A 15,378-nucleotide genomic window follows, 5' to 3' on the forward strand; every position below is an offset into this window, starting at 1 on the left:
ATTCGGGGCGGGTCGCTGGACCCAAACTGTTAAAAGGATGCAGACCTTCTGGATAAATTTGCAATTTGAAGCCCTTGATAGGCAAAATAGTCTTTTTTAGATAAAATTAAGGTTATACTTATCATTACTCCCCCACTTCTTCTTAGTGTGCTGAGCACGCTAAGAGAAGTGAACAGTCATCATATCAGAGCTTTTGGATTCTCTTGCTGTTCTTAGCATCCAGCCCTTAATCTTGGCACGTTTTTTCATGGTGTAACACCTATAAATATGAGGATTTGACCTCAGCCCTGCTACTCATCTACGATCTGCTTCTTCTAAGTGCAATCTACTACCTCTAGGTGCCATTTGCTTGCTTGGTACCTTCATTCTCAGGTATGTACTTCCTTGCGACCTCTCCTTTCCTTTTAATTACATCTTCCTTGCGAGCTCTCCTTTCCTTTTAATCGGTCCATCTTCTAGGATAGATATAAATGATGTAGAAATCGTAACCCCCACTATGACCATCGAGAAATATGAAACAATGTTGGCCAACAAACCCTAGCTTAGCATTGAAAGTACCTTACAGATGATTGCTACAACGATTGGGAAAAAATACCATATCCACCAAAATTTTGAAATCATTCTTCCTTCCTCTTTCGATCGAATGCACCAACCTCCTCTAGGTTGTTGTCCCATTTTGTAATTCATCTTGACGTAGGCTTGTGCTTTCCTCTTTCACGACTTGTTGCCCGTATATTATCTAGATTAGAAATATACCCTATGCAATTAGCTCCAAACTCTATTTACCATATACTTGCGTTTATCATAGTCATGAACCATATGGGGATTGAACCCGACTTTGATAACTTCTAGGCTCTTTACAAATTCACGACCTCAAAGAGGTCGAGTGACCAAGGCTTTTTCTATCTCACTGCACTTTCATAGCTAATTTAAAATCAAATGTTGGTCCATGGAAAGACAAATTCTATTTTATTCGCTCCCCACTTAATCAAGCTTGGCCTTTTCCTTGTGAATGGCATACCTCAAAATCTGAACCCAAAACTCAAGGGGGGGTTCTAGATGACAACCTGATTAATAGGTTCGCCCAACATCAGTATAAAGCTAAACAGCTCGTGACGAAGAACGCCTTGAAGTTAGCCGGTCTCTGTGTTACATCCCTCCAAGTCCATGGCTCTTTAGGTGATTAGTCTTCTCCTTTGTTCCCATTATGTCGTTTTCATATATTGTGATTAAATAATTTCTCTTGCAGATCGCATTATCATGGATGCTCGTATTGCGAAAAGACTTCATGCAAAAAAGGCTAAGCGACCAGTCATCGCTCCTGAAACAGATTCTTCTCATCTCCCTTCCGCTCCTGCTGAAGATATTTCTGAATCTCAGGTGGATTGCACTTCAATTGCCCTTGGAAACGAGCCCATATACCAATCCCACAATCTAAACCTTGGAAGTCCTATTGAGGTTGCCAGCGAAAATATTGATCCTGCATATATAAACCGCTATCCACCCCTATCGTCAAATTTTTTTACCTGAATCTGCCCTATATTAGGAGCAAGTCTCCATGGGTTCGGGTTCAATTGTCATTCTTATCATTACAACTATATTTTATTATATATTTGTGAATTTAAAGTACTTTTGATATTTACTAATTTGAAATCATTTCTCTAAATTATTTTCTCAAATTCAAATCAATTAATACAAATCTTGTATTACTTTTAGGGAGCCTGGGATTGAGCTAGTTAGAAGTTGTTTCAAAAACTTGCCTCTCAAACGATTCATATATATACTAGTGATTATGGGATACTTGTATATATATACAAATTCTATAATACTATTTAAAATAAAATATCTTGCTATTTCTTGAATACGAGAAGTGCTCTACACTTATCAAATGTATGTAATGATAAATTCACAATTTAAAGAGAGCGGCCAACTAGATTGAAACGTGGATAATAAGAAAGCTACTACTATACTGCTTTTTAAGGGAGGAATAGGCTTTGAATAATTTCATCAGATTTACAAAAGCAGAGTTTTACATCTCAAAATGATGAGAGAGCCGTTGAAAAATTTTAACACCCACAGAGATAGTGAGTTTATATTACGTAGTTACAATATATAGATATATATATAATGATGATATTACAGAACTTGGTCGATATATATATAAAGAAAAGTGAATCTTAATAGTGAATAACTGGGAGATTATGATTGCCTCGTGCAGTGTACATACATTGGTCACCTAACGACTTGCTTGGTTATATCTGCGTATATAATCGAATCCATCAATCAGACGCTCAAATTTACCGGCCATTGAGAGCAGCAAACTGTGCAAACATAGCTGTTCCTGAGTGCTCATCAACGGCATGAGGTTGAGTAGGGATTACCGCAGCACCCTCGGGTGCCGACGTTGTCGGTTTGTTGTCAGCTGCAGGAGAAGCAGTAGCCACCGGAACAACAACGGCAGGCGATGCAGGGGTTGGCAAAGGCTTATTTTCTTCTTCACTCTTTCCTTCAGATGATGCTTCTTGTAATTGCAGAGCATACTCCAAATTCCACAGCACGTCACCCATCGTTGGCCTGTCGACACCGTACTCAGCCAAGCATTTCTCTGCAGCCTCAGCGAATTTCTTCATCGATTCGGGGTTGATGTGGTCGGCGAGCGTGGGATCAATGATCTTATCTAGCAGTCCCTTTCTCTTCCACTGCATTGCCCATTCTGCCAAGTTCACTTGCTCCCTAGGCAAAGCAGGGTTGATGGCTGGGCGAGCGCACAAAGCCTCCAACAGGACAACACCAAATGAGTAGACGTCGGATTTATCTGTAAGCTGCTGCTTGCGGAAGTATTCTGGGTCCAAGTACCCGAAACTCCCCTTCACGGCTGTGCTCACGTGTGTTTGCTCGGTTGTTGGGGCATCTTTCGACAACCCAAAATCAGCCATTTTGGCAATGAAGTTCTCATCAAGCAAGATGTTTGTTGTTTTAACGTCACGGTGAATGATCCCCTGAGCTGCCCCTGTGTGTAGGTAGTGCAAACCTCGAGCTGCACCGATGCAGATTTCAAGCCTCTTTTTCCAAGAAAGAGAAGGCATGTTCTTTCCATAAAGGTGGTCTCGGAGAGGCCCGTTTGCCATGAACTCATAGACGAGGATCATTTCAGCATTTTCATCACAATATCCAATTAAAGACACTAAATGACGATGTCTGAGCTTGGAGAGCATTTGAATCTCTGTTTGAAACTCATTGATCCCTTGCTCAGATTGAGGGTTGCCTCGTTTTACGGCTACTTTAACTCCATCATCAATGTGGCCGAGGTAAACGTTGCCGAAGCCGCCAACACCTATGATGGCGTTTGGATCCCAGTTATTTGTTGCTTCTTGCAGTTCAGCAAACGAGAAATATCGGCCTAGTCCCAAGGTTTGTGAGAAGAATTGGCTCTTTCGAGAGCCTAAATTGCTAGACGACATAAAGCTCGAGTCTCCAGCATGAATAGGAAGCAACCATGAAGAGAAACTATTACGTTTCTGCCAATCTTGAGGCCTCTTCTTCCACTTCACAGCCATCGCACCCAACCCGATAAACGCTCCAAACATCATCGCGAATCCAACAGCTGCAACCGTGCCATTGACATCATTACTGCCATTTGCACCATCAACGCCAAACTCACCATCAAGGCTGCCGACAGAGCTATTCATTTTGAACACCTCAAGGCCATTGAGAAGTGCATTCTTGGTTCCAACATTTTCGTTCATCGGCCCGACTTGAACTGTCAATGGGTCCAAGGTCGAAACCATAGTTGAATTCACCACAAAATCAGCAAAGTAAGCAGATGTTAAGCCGCCAGCAACTGTGGTTAAATCCAGGCCCGTAATTGCTGATTTTCCGTTGATGTACACGTTGAAATAGAGATCATTAGCAGACTTGCTCACTATATCAGCAAAGTGCAAACGAACCAGGTATTGGAATGAAGTATCAATATTCAGTTTCCAAGTGATGTTGAAACTGGGCACCTGCATAAGTTGCTTTGAAGTCAAGCTATATAGCTTCATAAAAGAATTAGATAGCAGAAGAATGTATAATATTGAATCTTTCCTATTGTGTGTGTAAGAAAATGGGTTCTCGATCAAACCTGACCCGACCCAAACATTGAATTAAGTTTTGGAGGGAGTAATTTTTATGTTCGAAACAAACTACAATCGAAGATTCGATCATAAAAATTCTTGATTTTATCCTAAAATATTTTGAAATTCGTTTTAATTCTTCTTCTTGAGTACTATGAGCTGTGTTTTCTGACCTGAACATTGGCGTTGGCCATCTGGGTGGCCGTGGCGTAAACTACCGGCGGTGCAATCAGCGGTGACTCGCCCTCAGGATAGGTGATCACATTCGGCTCGACGGAGGCTTCGCTGCCCGTAGATTTCGGGTCGAGATATTCCTTGTCGGGTTCCCACGCTCTTCCTAGGGTGTCGTTCTGAGCCGTGATCACCGGGCCGCCGGCATTCAGCCGATACACAGTCTCATACGCGACATTCGTCAGCCCCGAGTACTCGGCCTTGGGGAAAACAGCGGTGGCCACATTGCCGAGCAGAATATCAGGTGCCGAAACAAACTCAATGCCGCTGATGTAAGCCACGTTGCCCAGATTCGGCTCGAAGGTTAGAGAATAACGTTCGGTTGTGACATTAACGAGGTACTCTCTGAACGACCACGTCATGTTCTCCTTGTATTTGAAATTGTAGACCAGCATGAGGTTGTTGCTGGTGCTCACCTTGAATTTAGCAGTTTTGAGATCCTTCTGGTTGTTCGGAATCGGGGCGAAGTGGAGCCGGATCCAATGCCATCCGGGTCGAGCCACGTGAAAGGTGTAAGTGGCGTTGCTTTCGAAGACTTTGGCCGATAGATAGAGCGGCGAGGGGAGTTGGAGCTCCGAATGCTCCGGCCCGATGCCGACTTGGATATCGCGGCCTTCGTAGGACAAATACTTGCTACTCTCTTGATCACCAATGAAAACACGATTCCCGGGGAGGGTGGTGGAGGATGAGTTCCCACAGTCGAGGAGAAAATTGTCCGGCGGGGTAAAAGCATCGGATTTCGCTGGCGCAGCGGTTCTCGCAGCGTGTACTGCGGTCGGGGCGTCGGAGAAAATGATGCAGAAAAGAACCAGGAGGATCGCCATGCCGGAGGGCGGCGGCAGATAAGGGCGGAGACCGGATGTGAACCGGCGTGGAGACGTGTTTTCCATTATCTCCAACTGCCCCTCCTGGTGAGGAGGATGATAAAATATGAGGAGGATTCTGCTGTGGAAGAATGGGAGAGAAAATTGGGGTTTCAATGGTTGCTTTTGCAAAAAGCTGTAAGCATTTTGCCGATTTGTCTCTTCCGTTTCTGGTTCTTGTCGAAATTCATGTTTACATTAAACTCATTTCAATTTGGGATTGCAATACTGTCGGAGGATTGTGGGGTGGAGGGATGAGCAGAGTCTCTGTTTTTGTTAATTCTTACACTATTTTTAGGAAATATCAAATCAAAGGTTGGAGGGGTGTTAAGGTTGTCCGCATTAATCTGATTGCCTTCCACCCTTTGTCGGAGTTTCTTGATTTACATTCTTGTGTGGTGAAATTGGATTAGTGTTTGTGATTGTTTCTTACATGTGAGGATAATAATTAATCAGGATTCTTTCTCATAATCCTCAAACAAAATAGAAAAGATTGTCAAAGTGTTTGATTGGGGAAATTTTGGTGGGAATTAGGTTTTATCAAATGTATCAATAAATCATTCATATAATTTGACTTAAAAATATATCAACATCGTTTATATAAACTATTCAAATGACTTCATGAATTGGAAGAATAACGGGAAATTTTAGTTCAAATCGAGCTAGGCCGAATCTCAATTGATCATATGACAAGTATCATACACTTGCTGTGTGATCGGTGTATAGTTCAAGAAAGTGATCAATCACATAACAACTGCGATATACTCGTTCTATAGTTGATTTGGTTGAACTAAACGTGATTTGGGTAAAATTTTTCCAAAAATAACTAAATACTTCAAGGAATTCTTACGTTTTTTATGTCTAACCTGAACTCTACTAGTTGATATTAGTAATTTTGGTGATCATCTCACTGTTACCGGATAAAAGGAACATATCTAGTCTAATACTTTGATCATTATTATAGAAATATATATATATATATATATTATACGAACACTAAGTACATAAATTTGACTTTATTTTTTAATTTTGGAGTTTTAAATATTGAAGAGCCATAATTAAAGTCTATTCAATATTTTTTTAGGATAAATTATAAATGATTTTTCTTAAATTTGTCTTAATTACAATACATTCTATTTGTTTGAAAAATTATAAATACTTTCATAAAATTACAAATATCCTAACAAATACCCCCTATATTGAATTGTCACAATAGAGCATTTGTAATTTTTTAAATAATAAGAAAATATTTATAATTATAAAACACCTAAAGAAAATTCGTTATCATTTATATTTTTATTTTTCCATTGAGCTTCAACTACATTTTTATATTAACTAGTGGTTTTTGCATGTTGTTTACACGAGTATATAAAATTCTATAGTGTGAGATGAAGAGAAAAAAAAGAACTATAGAAAGACGCAAATAGTAGTGAAGATGATGAAAAAGAAACAAGTATGTGAGAAACGAAAAATATAGGATAAAATAAGAAAGAAAAAAAATTATAATAGTGGGTTTATTAAAAATATGAAAACTTGTAAGAAAAAATAAATATGAAGAATGTGATTGAGAAAAAATTAATTGTAATAGAGTTTATTTAACTTATGAAAAATTTGCGAGGACAAAAAAATGGAGAACATGAGAGAAAAATGGAGTAGTGGGTTGAAAGAAAAAAAAAATAATTATAAGAAATATCATTTAGTGGGCCGAATCCCGTTAAATGGGCCTTAATGGACCGTTAATATTGGGCCCAGGCTCGCCAGTATAAGAAATATCCCTTTCTTGGATAGCAAGCCGAGTCGGGATCATTTTTAAACTGGAAGAAATAGTAAAATTGTTTACCCAAAAGGAGGAAAGAAAGGCGAGAAGCAGAAGGGAAAGAGACCGGCAATGGCTAGCGAGAGCAGCGATGACGCCCGCCGCAAGTCGGCGATTGCGGAGTACCGGAAGAAGCTTCTAAGTCACAAAGAACTTGAAGGCCGTGTTCGATCTGGTGCCGCTTACTTAACCCTATTTCACCTATTTAATTTTAGGATATTTTAAAGCGGCGCTGTTGCTTGGACTTATGTTTGCTTTACCGCAGGGTTTTTTTTTTTTTTTTTATCTATGCAGTGTTTTTGTGTATTTCCAGATTTTCTCTGGTTCTAGTTAGTAGTGTGTTTTGTAGGAAATTTATAGAATCTAGCATTCTGTTATTGGGGATTATAGTGTTTACTCGTTCTATTGAGCTAAGAAATTGGATGAAGAGTGGAGAATTTGCTATTATAGGGTTTTCATGTGAAGATGCAATATCCAGGTTTGAGATTTGACAATTTGATGGAACTGAGCGGGGTGTGGGATCTCATTTTGGCTGAGCAAGCTAAATTGGGCTTTCAGTTGATTGATCAGGCATTAAGCTGGAAACGGTGGAACAGCTTAGGTTGTGAAATTCGTGTTGTAGTTTTTTTCTGTGTGAGTCTCACTACTGCTATTGTGGGCTGGTCTTTGGATGATTGCTTGGAACTTGTTGCTTTTGTAGGACACTTCCTAGCGAATGCTTGTTCTGATTGCTCCAGCCACTTTCTTTATTAGGCTTGTTCGAGCATTCTATGTAAATACTGAGTGAATGTATTGTTCCATAGGTGTTGACCTGTTTGCTTCTGGAAAGAAGCAAATGCTACATTTTCCTTCCCTTCTGCGCCCTTTTTTTCCCGTCCTAGATAGAACGCATATCAATTTCAGTTCATATGTTTCTCTAGTCGGATTAATTGTTTGGTGCATGCTGATTTTTGTAAGTTCTGCTACTTAGTTTCTTTGGCTAATGTGGTTCGTGCTCCTTCTGATGATAGATCAAATCTAAAACTAGACTTGTTGAAGCAACGTTTGCCTCTATATGATATTGGGTTTGTCTTCACATCTGTAATGCACTATTGCTGTGACTAATGGGCATTATATGATTTTAATAGCAAGGGAGAATTTAAGAACTACAAAGAAGGAGTATGCTAAAACAGAAGATGACTTGAAATCACTCCAGAGTGTTGGGCAGATCATAGGAGAAGTTCTAAGGCCTCTGGACAATGAGCGCTGTAAGACATCTATTTGCTTTCTTTTATTTTTTCAAAGTATCTGTTTATTTTCTAAGAGTTGATCGCTGAATATTGTTTCTGCCACCTTGGTAGAACTGATAAATGTGTTCTGCACAATCTCTGAGCTCTTTTCCATAAATGCTCAGTAGACCAACTGTATTACTGTATAGATCTGTCTCAGCTGTGTCTAAGGTTGTTTGATCATTAACAGGCTGGGTGATTGTGATGACATCATGATCTCTAGGAGTTTCCATAGTTAGTCTTATTCTCTAGTTTCTGTTCAAGAAATGAACATCATTTTTATTATTTTCTCAGTGATAGTCAAGGCCAGCAGTGGCCCAAGATATGTGGTGGGTTGCCGCAGTAAAGTGGACAAAGATAAACTTACAGCAGGCACCAGGGTAGTTCTTGATATGACAACACTCACAATAATGCGAGCTCTTCCTCGTGAGGTGAAATATGTATAATAGTGTTATCTGGCAGGTTAAAACTCAAAATGGTTCAATCCAAGTTTCTCTGACTCATTATTTTATGATGTTTGGTGCAGGTAGATCCAGTTGTTTATAATATGCTCCATGAAGATCCTGGAAATGTTAGTTATTCTGCTGTGGGTGGCCTGTCAGACCAAATCCGAGAATTGAGGGAATCCATAGAATTACCTCTAATGAATCCTGAACTCTTCATTAGAGTTGGCATCAAACCTCCCAAGGTAACATTTGTCAGAGAACACCTGGCAACTTTATTACCCTTGGTTTGTGTTTTCGTTAATGCCTTGTTTATTTGTTCTAGGGTGTACTTCTCTATGGGCCTCCTGGAACTGGGAAGACATTGTTGGCCAGAGCTATTGCGAGTAACATAGATGCCAATTTCTTAAAGGTAGGCTTATAGAAACCCTGTTTTATAGCAGTTGTCATATCATTTTGTTAGCTTCTTACCAGTTGTAGTTGTGCAGGTTGTATCAAGTGCTATTATCGATAAGTATATAGGTGAGAGTGCAAGGTTGATCAGGGAAATGTTTGGGTATGCTCGTGATCACCAGGTATGTACTAGATGCAATATGGTATTTTGTTGACTGAATGTAAGAGCTTTATTAACTGCGTAACATCAAGGACCCCCTTTTCTTTGTGTGAAGCCATGCATCATATTTATGGATGAGATTGATGCCATTGGTGGACGTCGGTTTAGCGAGGGAACTAGTGCTGACCGTGAAATTCAAAGGACCCTTATGGAGTTACTAAACCAGCTTGATGGGTTTGATCAGCTCGGAAAGGTTCTGTTCTTGCTATTAAGTATTGAATGTATCATTATTGCATAGACATGAGCAGCCAGGCACAAAATATCCGAGTAACATACTGGCCTTGCTACAACATGATGTGATTTGGATTGTCATGCGCAGGTTAAAATGATAATGGCAACAAACAGACCTGATGTTCTGGACCCTGCACTTCTTCGTCCTGGTCGCTTAGATAGAAAAATTGAAATACCATTGCCCAATGAACAGTCAAGGATGGAAATTCTGAAGATCCATGCAGCTGGAATAGCCAAACATGGCGAAATTGATTATGAAGCTGTTGTTAAACTTGCAGAGGTAAGCTAAAAGACACTTATCCAACCTTGTTGCTGAAGAGTTTTTTGCTTAACATGTTCCATTTTCCAGGGTTTTAATGGGGCTGACCTTCGTAATATTTGCACGGAAGCTGGTATGTCAGCAATTCGTGCGGAGCGTGATTATGTCATCCATGAAGATTTCATGAAGGTAAACTATCATGCATCTCAGATATATGAATATTCAACTTACCAATTCCTTTATGGGATGTCATACATTATAAAGTTTCAGATATTGGAATGTCGGAATGCCATCATACATAGACTTATTATTCGTGGTCCATGTGCATCGTCTGTTAGTTCATGTGTGTGCATGCCTTTGCTTGTTCATAAAACTTGTTTATCTGGTTCCTTTCTCAACTAAGGATTCTCCTCTGGTAATCTTGTGGTTTCCACATTTGTTCACGGGGGAATTTTACTTTTATGCTTGAAAATTTTCCAGGCTGTGAGAAAACTAAATGAAGCGAAGAAACTTGAATCCAGCGCGCACTATAGCACTGATTTTGGGAAGGATTGAAATGCCTTGTAGTCCATACGGGATGGGAGCAAAACAGGTCTCGGTAGATGTGGTGTATCATCTTCTCAGAAGATCCTGTGACAGGGTGCAGTTTCTATTGGACATTTGTTTTTCACTTTTTGAGTCTCTCTGGTATCTCTGTATTTTAATTCACTAGCTGCAAGCAAATATAGTTCTTTTTATTACGTGGAACAAGTCTGTTGTGTTGATTATTACTTTGAATGCTAAGGAAATGCGTGTTTCCTGGACGAGCGCATGCAGATTAAACATCATCATACAGCCTTTTAGACGAAACAATTGCCAACATTTACCCCTTTTGGAGAACAACGCCACAGTATAGAGCAGCTTATGATCGATGGAACCAGCTTCAGGCATAACTATCATTGAATCACATCCGCCTCAAGTTTAAATATTTGCTGCCCCCAACAGTAATTTGGAAATTCTATTTCATAAATCATGTAGCTCCTTTTATAAATGTGATGACTTTGCAATTGGTTGGTTCATATTTAACTGGTATTGGGTTGACAGGAAGCTCAACATCAACTCCCATTCCACCCTTGCCCCACCCCAGAGAGAAAAAAATCAAAAACAACAAAGCGAAAGGGGACAAAAAGGTAAAGGGAACCACATAATGTCCGTAAGAGACTCAGATATCTGCCGTCGTGATGGCTATTACAAGATATTGGCCAACAGATGATTGGGATGCGCACTTACCACATGAAACAACCAAACATCACCACTATACAAAACAAAGCATAGTCAATAGGGAATTCACATTCCCGCTATCTTCCCTTTGTTTTCTTTTTCTTTTCCTGTATAATGAATTGAAACTTCATTTAGTGTTATACCAATTCTTTACAGTGTGTCTCAGCAGCAGCTATCCTATGCCTGCCTTGCGCCGATGAAGATACTGGTGGCCTACAGCCTGCTTCCTTCATGGTTTACTCTCCAATATTTGGGACAGTAGAGCAACCATGGAATCGAGGTTACACGTAGAACCATCTCTGCTCACAAAACGTGAAACAAAATAAATCAAATTGCAGAATTTCCCAGGAAATTGTAGTATGCAGATGTGTCAAAACTCATCCCACTAACATTTGCTTCTAGTGAGATCTCATGATAAAGAAAGATAACATGTTACTCGGTTCTATCAGAGTGATGAAGTTGGACACTTACTTTGTATCCTTAAGTTCAGTTCTTGCTAGATCTGGACCAGAAAAAGCCCTTTCTCTGAGTAGATTGATTCTCAGACAACAACCTAGTAGGTTTCAAGCTAAATGAGAAGTGCCGTTTCAGAAAAGGCTTTCCTTGCGAGCTCTTCATGCTCGTACTTGAGCCCATCTTAGAACTCCTTTCCTCAACTCCACTCTGTTTATGGTGATCAAACACAATATCACTGCTCAGATCACTGTCAACAACACGTTTCCTAGATCTCTTTCTGGCCTTCAAATCCAGTTCAGCTTTCAATGCCTTTTCAGCAGTCCGTTTCTCCCCAGAAGAACAAACTGGGCAAGCTGGGTCATACTTGTCCGTTTCAGGAGTCATATGCTCCAAGCATTCAGCATGGTAAGCATGTCCGCAAGTTAAAACAGCAACCACAGCCAGTTCATTAGTTGATATTAATTTTTGGCTGCTCCACGACCATGAGGATCTCTCAGTCAAAAGTTTTGTGCAAACACCACAAGTTTGTAGATCATCAGAGGTAGATCTTGATTTTCGGCCACTAGACCTGGTGACTTTGTCCCTACTGATGCCTGAGTTTTCACTATCAAATGACCACCTCTCTCTCCTAGTAGTCATGTGCTCTGAAAAGACAGGGATTGACCAGCTATCTGAAGACCCATTGGATCCCCTGGTTGATTCATTTCCCCAAGCAAACAAAGAGGCCTCTTCGGAAATTGAGAATGTTGGCGACTTGTATTCTGGAATCCGGATATCTGACAGGTGACGTAATAGCTGATGTCCGGGAGATCGGTGATGCCATCTTGAAGGAGTCAAGTTTGGAGGAGGAAGGTGACTGTGGGAAGACCGAGGAGATGCTGAAATCGATGAAACTGAAGGGGCCAAGGAAGATAGCTTTACAGGGGATTGATGTGAAACAGATGGAGATTCTGTTGACTCCTTCACCTGAGCAGTGAAGAGGGAGAAGAGAAATACACGATTCAAACTTCAGAAGAAAATTTGCATGCCACATATTTGCATTTTACATGGATTAACGATTAAGAAGTACCAAAACTAACTTACACTCTAAACGTACCTCTACCAGATTCTGCGAGATAGCTTGATCTGCAAAAGATGAAAATTTCTCAAATACAGAACCAGAGCAAAGTTAACATCTTTTCTTGTCTTCTCCATGTAAATCTCAGAGATAAGCATGATTCTGCTAGGACATACTGGAGAAGAACTTGATACATGGGATGCAACTTATTTCCACTTTGTTCAAATGGAGACAACTAATCTCTAATAAATATGCTCCAACTATTAATTATAATGCTGGAACAGCATCAAGTTACTGAGAGTTTCATATTTCTCTGTGATTAGAGATCTTTGATTGGGACATGGTAAAAGTCAAACTTCATCCAAACTATACTATGGACAATAACAATCCACCAAAATCTGCAAGCTTTAAGTCTTCTTAGACATTGAAGAAAAGCTCAATCAACTACAAAGCACAACCAGAGAGATTTTACAACTATCTGCAACCATAACATTCTTTCTGAGTAGCTCATCCTCTCATGTGACCTTGAACAAGGATTAACTGCAAGAGGCAACCAGAGAACTTTCAACATTTTATGCCCTCTCCCCTTCCCGCTCAAGCCGGAACCACATGATACGTAAAAAGCATCTATACCTCACCAAATATAAGAATTTCATAAATCTACTCCTCTGCTTCCGGGTGCTTCTACATTAACTTTACAAGATTCGACCCAGCAGAATAGGGAACATATTACTAGGTTGACCATAAAAGCAAGATCCTCGATATCCTCATTCATTGTCAATAATTATTTACGTTATAAAATATTTTATTTTCTTATTCAATTAGAGACCTCTTCAACTAAGCATGGAAACTGCACGAAAGAAGTCTGCCTGAGTATCACCCACTTTTGTACGAGAGAGATATTTCGTGATATCTCCCTTCCCTTTCTTATTACCTAATAACATCTAAAAATCCTTGCACCAATTGATAATACAGTAGAATGATAAAGACAAGAAATATAATATATTTTCCACTTCACCATCATGAAGATGAATAAAAAAGAATCTCAGGAAAATAGAACCAGAGTCAAACAAGTTCACCCCAGTTACCTCACTTAGCATTAACAAGTAGGGTGTGGCGGTGTGCCATATAGTAACTTACCAGAAGCTGGAAGTCTTAAACTACCTGCATTTCTTTCAGAAATTGGGGACTTCTGCTCTGAAGGTGACCTGAAACTATCTAATGGACCACCTTCATGAGAAGCAAATGTAGTTTCAACCATAGTTCCAGATTTTACTTCTACTCGTTGATGTCCACCACCTCCATCGCGTAAGCAATATGCAGGTGTCTCTTCCCCAGCTACTCGTCCACGGTTATCCCATCTAAAGCTCCAAGATGGTGAATAGCGGACATGCCTCTGCAATGTTTCAGAATGTGATCCATTTACTATAGCTTTATCCTTTGCAGCGACACAACAAACAGCCCCCATTCTTCTCAAGTACAGACCAAAGAATTGATAACTTATGACCAACTGCTTTCTATATTAACAGTCTCAAAATAAAAGAAGGACATCAGCAGAATATTACCTGCAGTACAAAGTAACTGTCAACAACATCTAACAAGTAGTTAGAAAGTCCAAAAACGATGATCCCTGTTTCTATCTGACAATGTTGTAAATAATAAAACATCCCCAACCATAACCCAGATATCTTGGTAAGCTGTATATCAAGCCTTAGAGATTCGTGACCACAACATTAATCCTCAATTCTAGGTAAATGTATTATACCAATCCCAATGTTCTTCAGATGATTAAAACATCATTAATGAGACTACAACTTGGAAGATATGCAGAAACAAAAATCATATTCTAGAACATCATCCAAAAAGGTGTGCATAGAAACTGAATAACTTTGAGATATACCTGCCCAATTATGATTCTTACACAAGATGGATTTAGATCTTAGTAAATTAATATCAACTACCGACCAAATTGTTCTATAAAGAAGCTCAATGAAACAAAAATACAGACCACCAACAGAATTCAACAATAAGCTGAATCAGAATCCCTGATTGATTTCCTATTTTACTTTTGCTGATTATCTACATCTTCAACAATTCGGATTAAATCCTTTCCTGGGTTCCATTAACCCAAGCTAAAAGTGCATACTAGCCAAATAATTGATCAGTATACTTTTTACTCATACAAATAGCAGTTGAATCCCACACGACAAAAACACAGAACAATTAACAACATAAATAAATGTAACAATTGCAACCAATAATCTTGCACTCGTAGCAAAAAGGAAAAATGAAAAACATAATTATTTTCATCCACTATTTTTAAAGGAAAATACTATGACAAACCCTAGAAACACAGCCAGCTCGAACCAAGACAGCTGAATAGAATTTGACGCGTAAACAGCAATTATATACCAACTAGAATTCACATAATTTTCATTCTCACCTCCTATAAACATACTTTTACCGCAAACGAGAACCAAAAACACACAGAGACACACATACCTGACAAAACATCAGCACTGTATTGAATCCCCACATAGAAACTAAAGAAACTTACGTGATCGAGCGGTACCGTTTGCCCACTCACGAACCCTAGAGAAGAATATGAGAGGCGTACGAGTGTGTGAGAGTCAGTGATTTATATATACACAAAAATATTAGTATAAACATTTATATATAATATAAAATGAATAATTACATATAAGTATACATATACATATATATATATATAGAGAGAGAGAGAGAGAGAGAAGAGACGTGGAAAGT

The 15,378-nt window shown here is 39.4% G+C and overlaps 3 protein-coding genes across 7 annotated transcripts; 1 reads left to right on the top strand and 2 right to left on the bottom strand.

Annotated features, from left to right (window-relative positions):
* Positions 1–2,145: 2,145 nt before the first annotated feature.
* LOC105172907 (putative receptor-like protein kinase At4g39110) lies at positions 2,146–5,542 on the bottom strand. The gene is made up of 2 exons (XM_011094520.3): positions 4,289–5,542; positions 2,146–4,004 (listed from the first exon to the last, which is right to left on the bottom strand). The coding sequence occupies exons 1-2, from the start codon at positions 5,234–5,236 to the stop codon at positions 2,298–2,300; spliced, it is 2,655 nt and encodes an 884-aa protein (XP_011092822.2). The 5' UTR covers positions 5,237–5,542; the 3' UTR covers positions 2,146–2,297.
* Positions 5,543–7,002: 1,460 nt separating this feature from the next.
* Positions 7,003–10,642, top strand: LOC105172905 (26S proteasome regulatory subunit S10B homolog B). The gene is made up of 10 exons (XM_011094515.3): positions 7,003–7,200; positions 8,153–8,272; positions 8,588–8,724; positions 8,820–8,981; positions 9,062–9,148; positions 9,225–9,311; positions 9,405–9,542; positions 9,669–9,860; positions 9,930–10,028; positions 10,320–10,642. The coding sequence occupies exons 1-10, from the start codon at positions 7,098–7,100 to the stop codon at positions 10,392–10,394; spliced, it is 1,200 nt and encodes a 399-aa protein (XP_011092817.1). The 5' UTR covers positions 7,003–7,097; the 3' UTR covers positions 10,395–10,642.
* A 367-nt stretch (positions 10,643–11,009) lies between these two features.
* LOC105172906 (uncharacterized) lies at positions 11,010–15,346 on the bottom strand. 5 transcript variants are annotated; one of them, XM_011094519.3, is made up of 5 exons: positions 15,115–15,346; positions 13,753–14,008; positions 12,652–12,680; positions 11,571–12,521; positions 11,010–11,398 (listed from the first exon to the last, which is right to left on the bottom strand). In XM_011094519.3, the coding sequence occupies exons 1-4, from the start codon at positions 15,148–15,150 to the stop codon at positions 11,586–11,588; spliced, it is 1,257 nt and encodes a 418-aa protein (XP_011092821.1). In that variant the 5' UTR covers positions 15,151–15,346; the 3' UTR covers positions 11,010–11,398; positions 11,571–11,585. The 5 variants fall into 5 exon arrangements, with proteins under 5 accessions (XP_011092821.1, XP_011092820.1, XP_020552691.1 ...); XM_011094518.3 differs by having other exon boundaries at positions 13,777–14,177; positions 15,170–15,344; XM_020697032.2 differs by having other exon boundaries at positions 13,753–14,177; positions 15,115–15,344.
* Positions 15,347–15,378: the final 32 nt, after the last annotated feature.

This window comes from Sesamum indicum, linkage group LG10, assembly GCF_026168435.1.
Source record: "Sesamum indicum cultivar Baizhima isolate 11 linkage group LG10, ASM2616843v1, whole genome shotgun sequence".
In the NCBI taxonomy this organism is placed as follows: Eukaryota; Viridiplantae; Streptophyta; class Magnoliopsida; order Lamiales; family Pedaliaceae; genus Sesamum; species Sesamum indicum.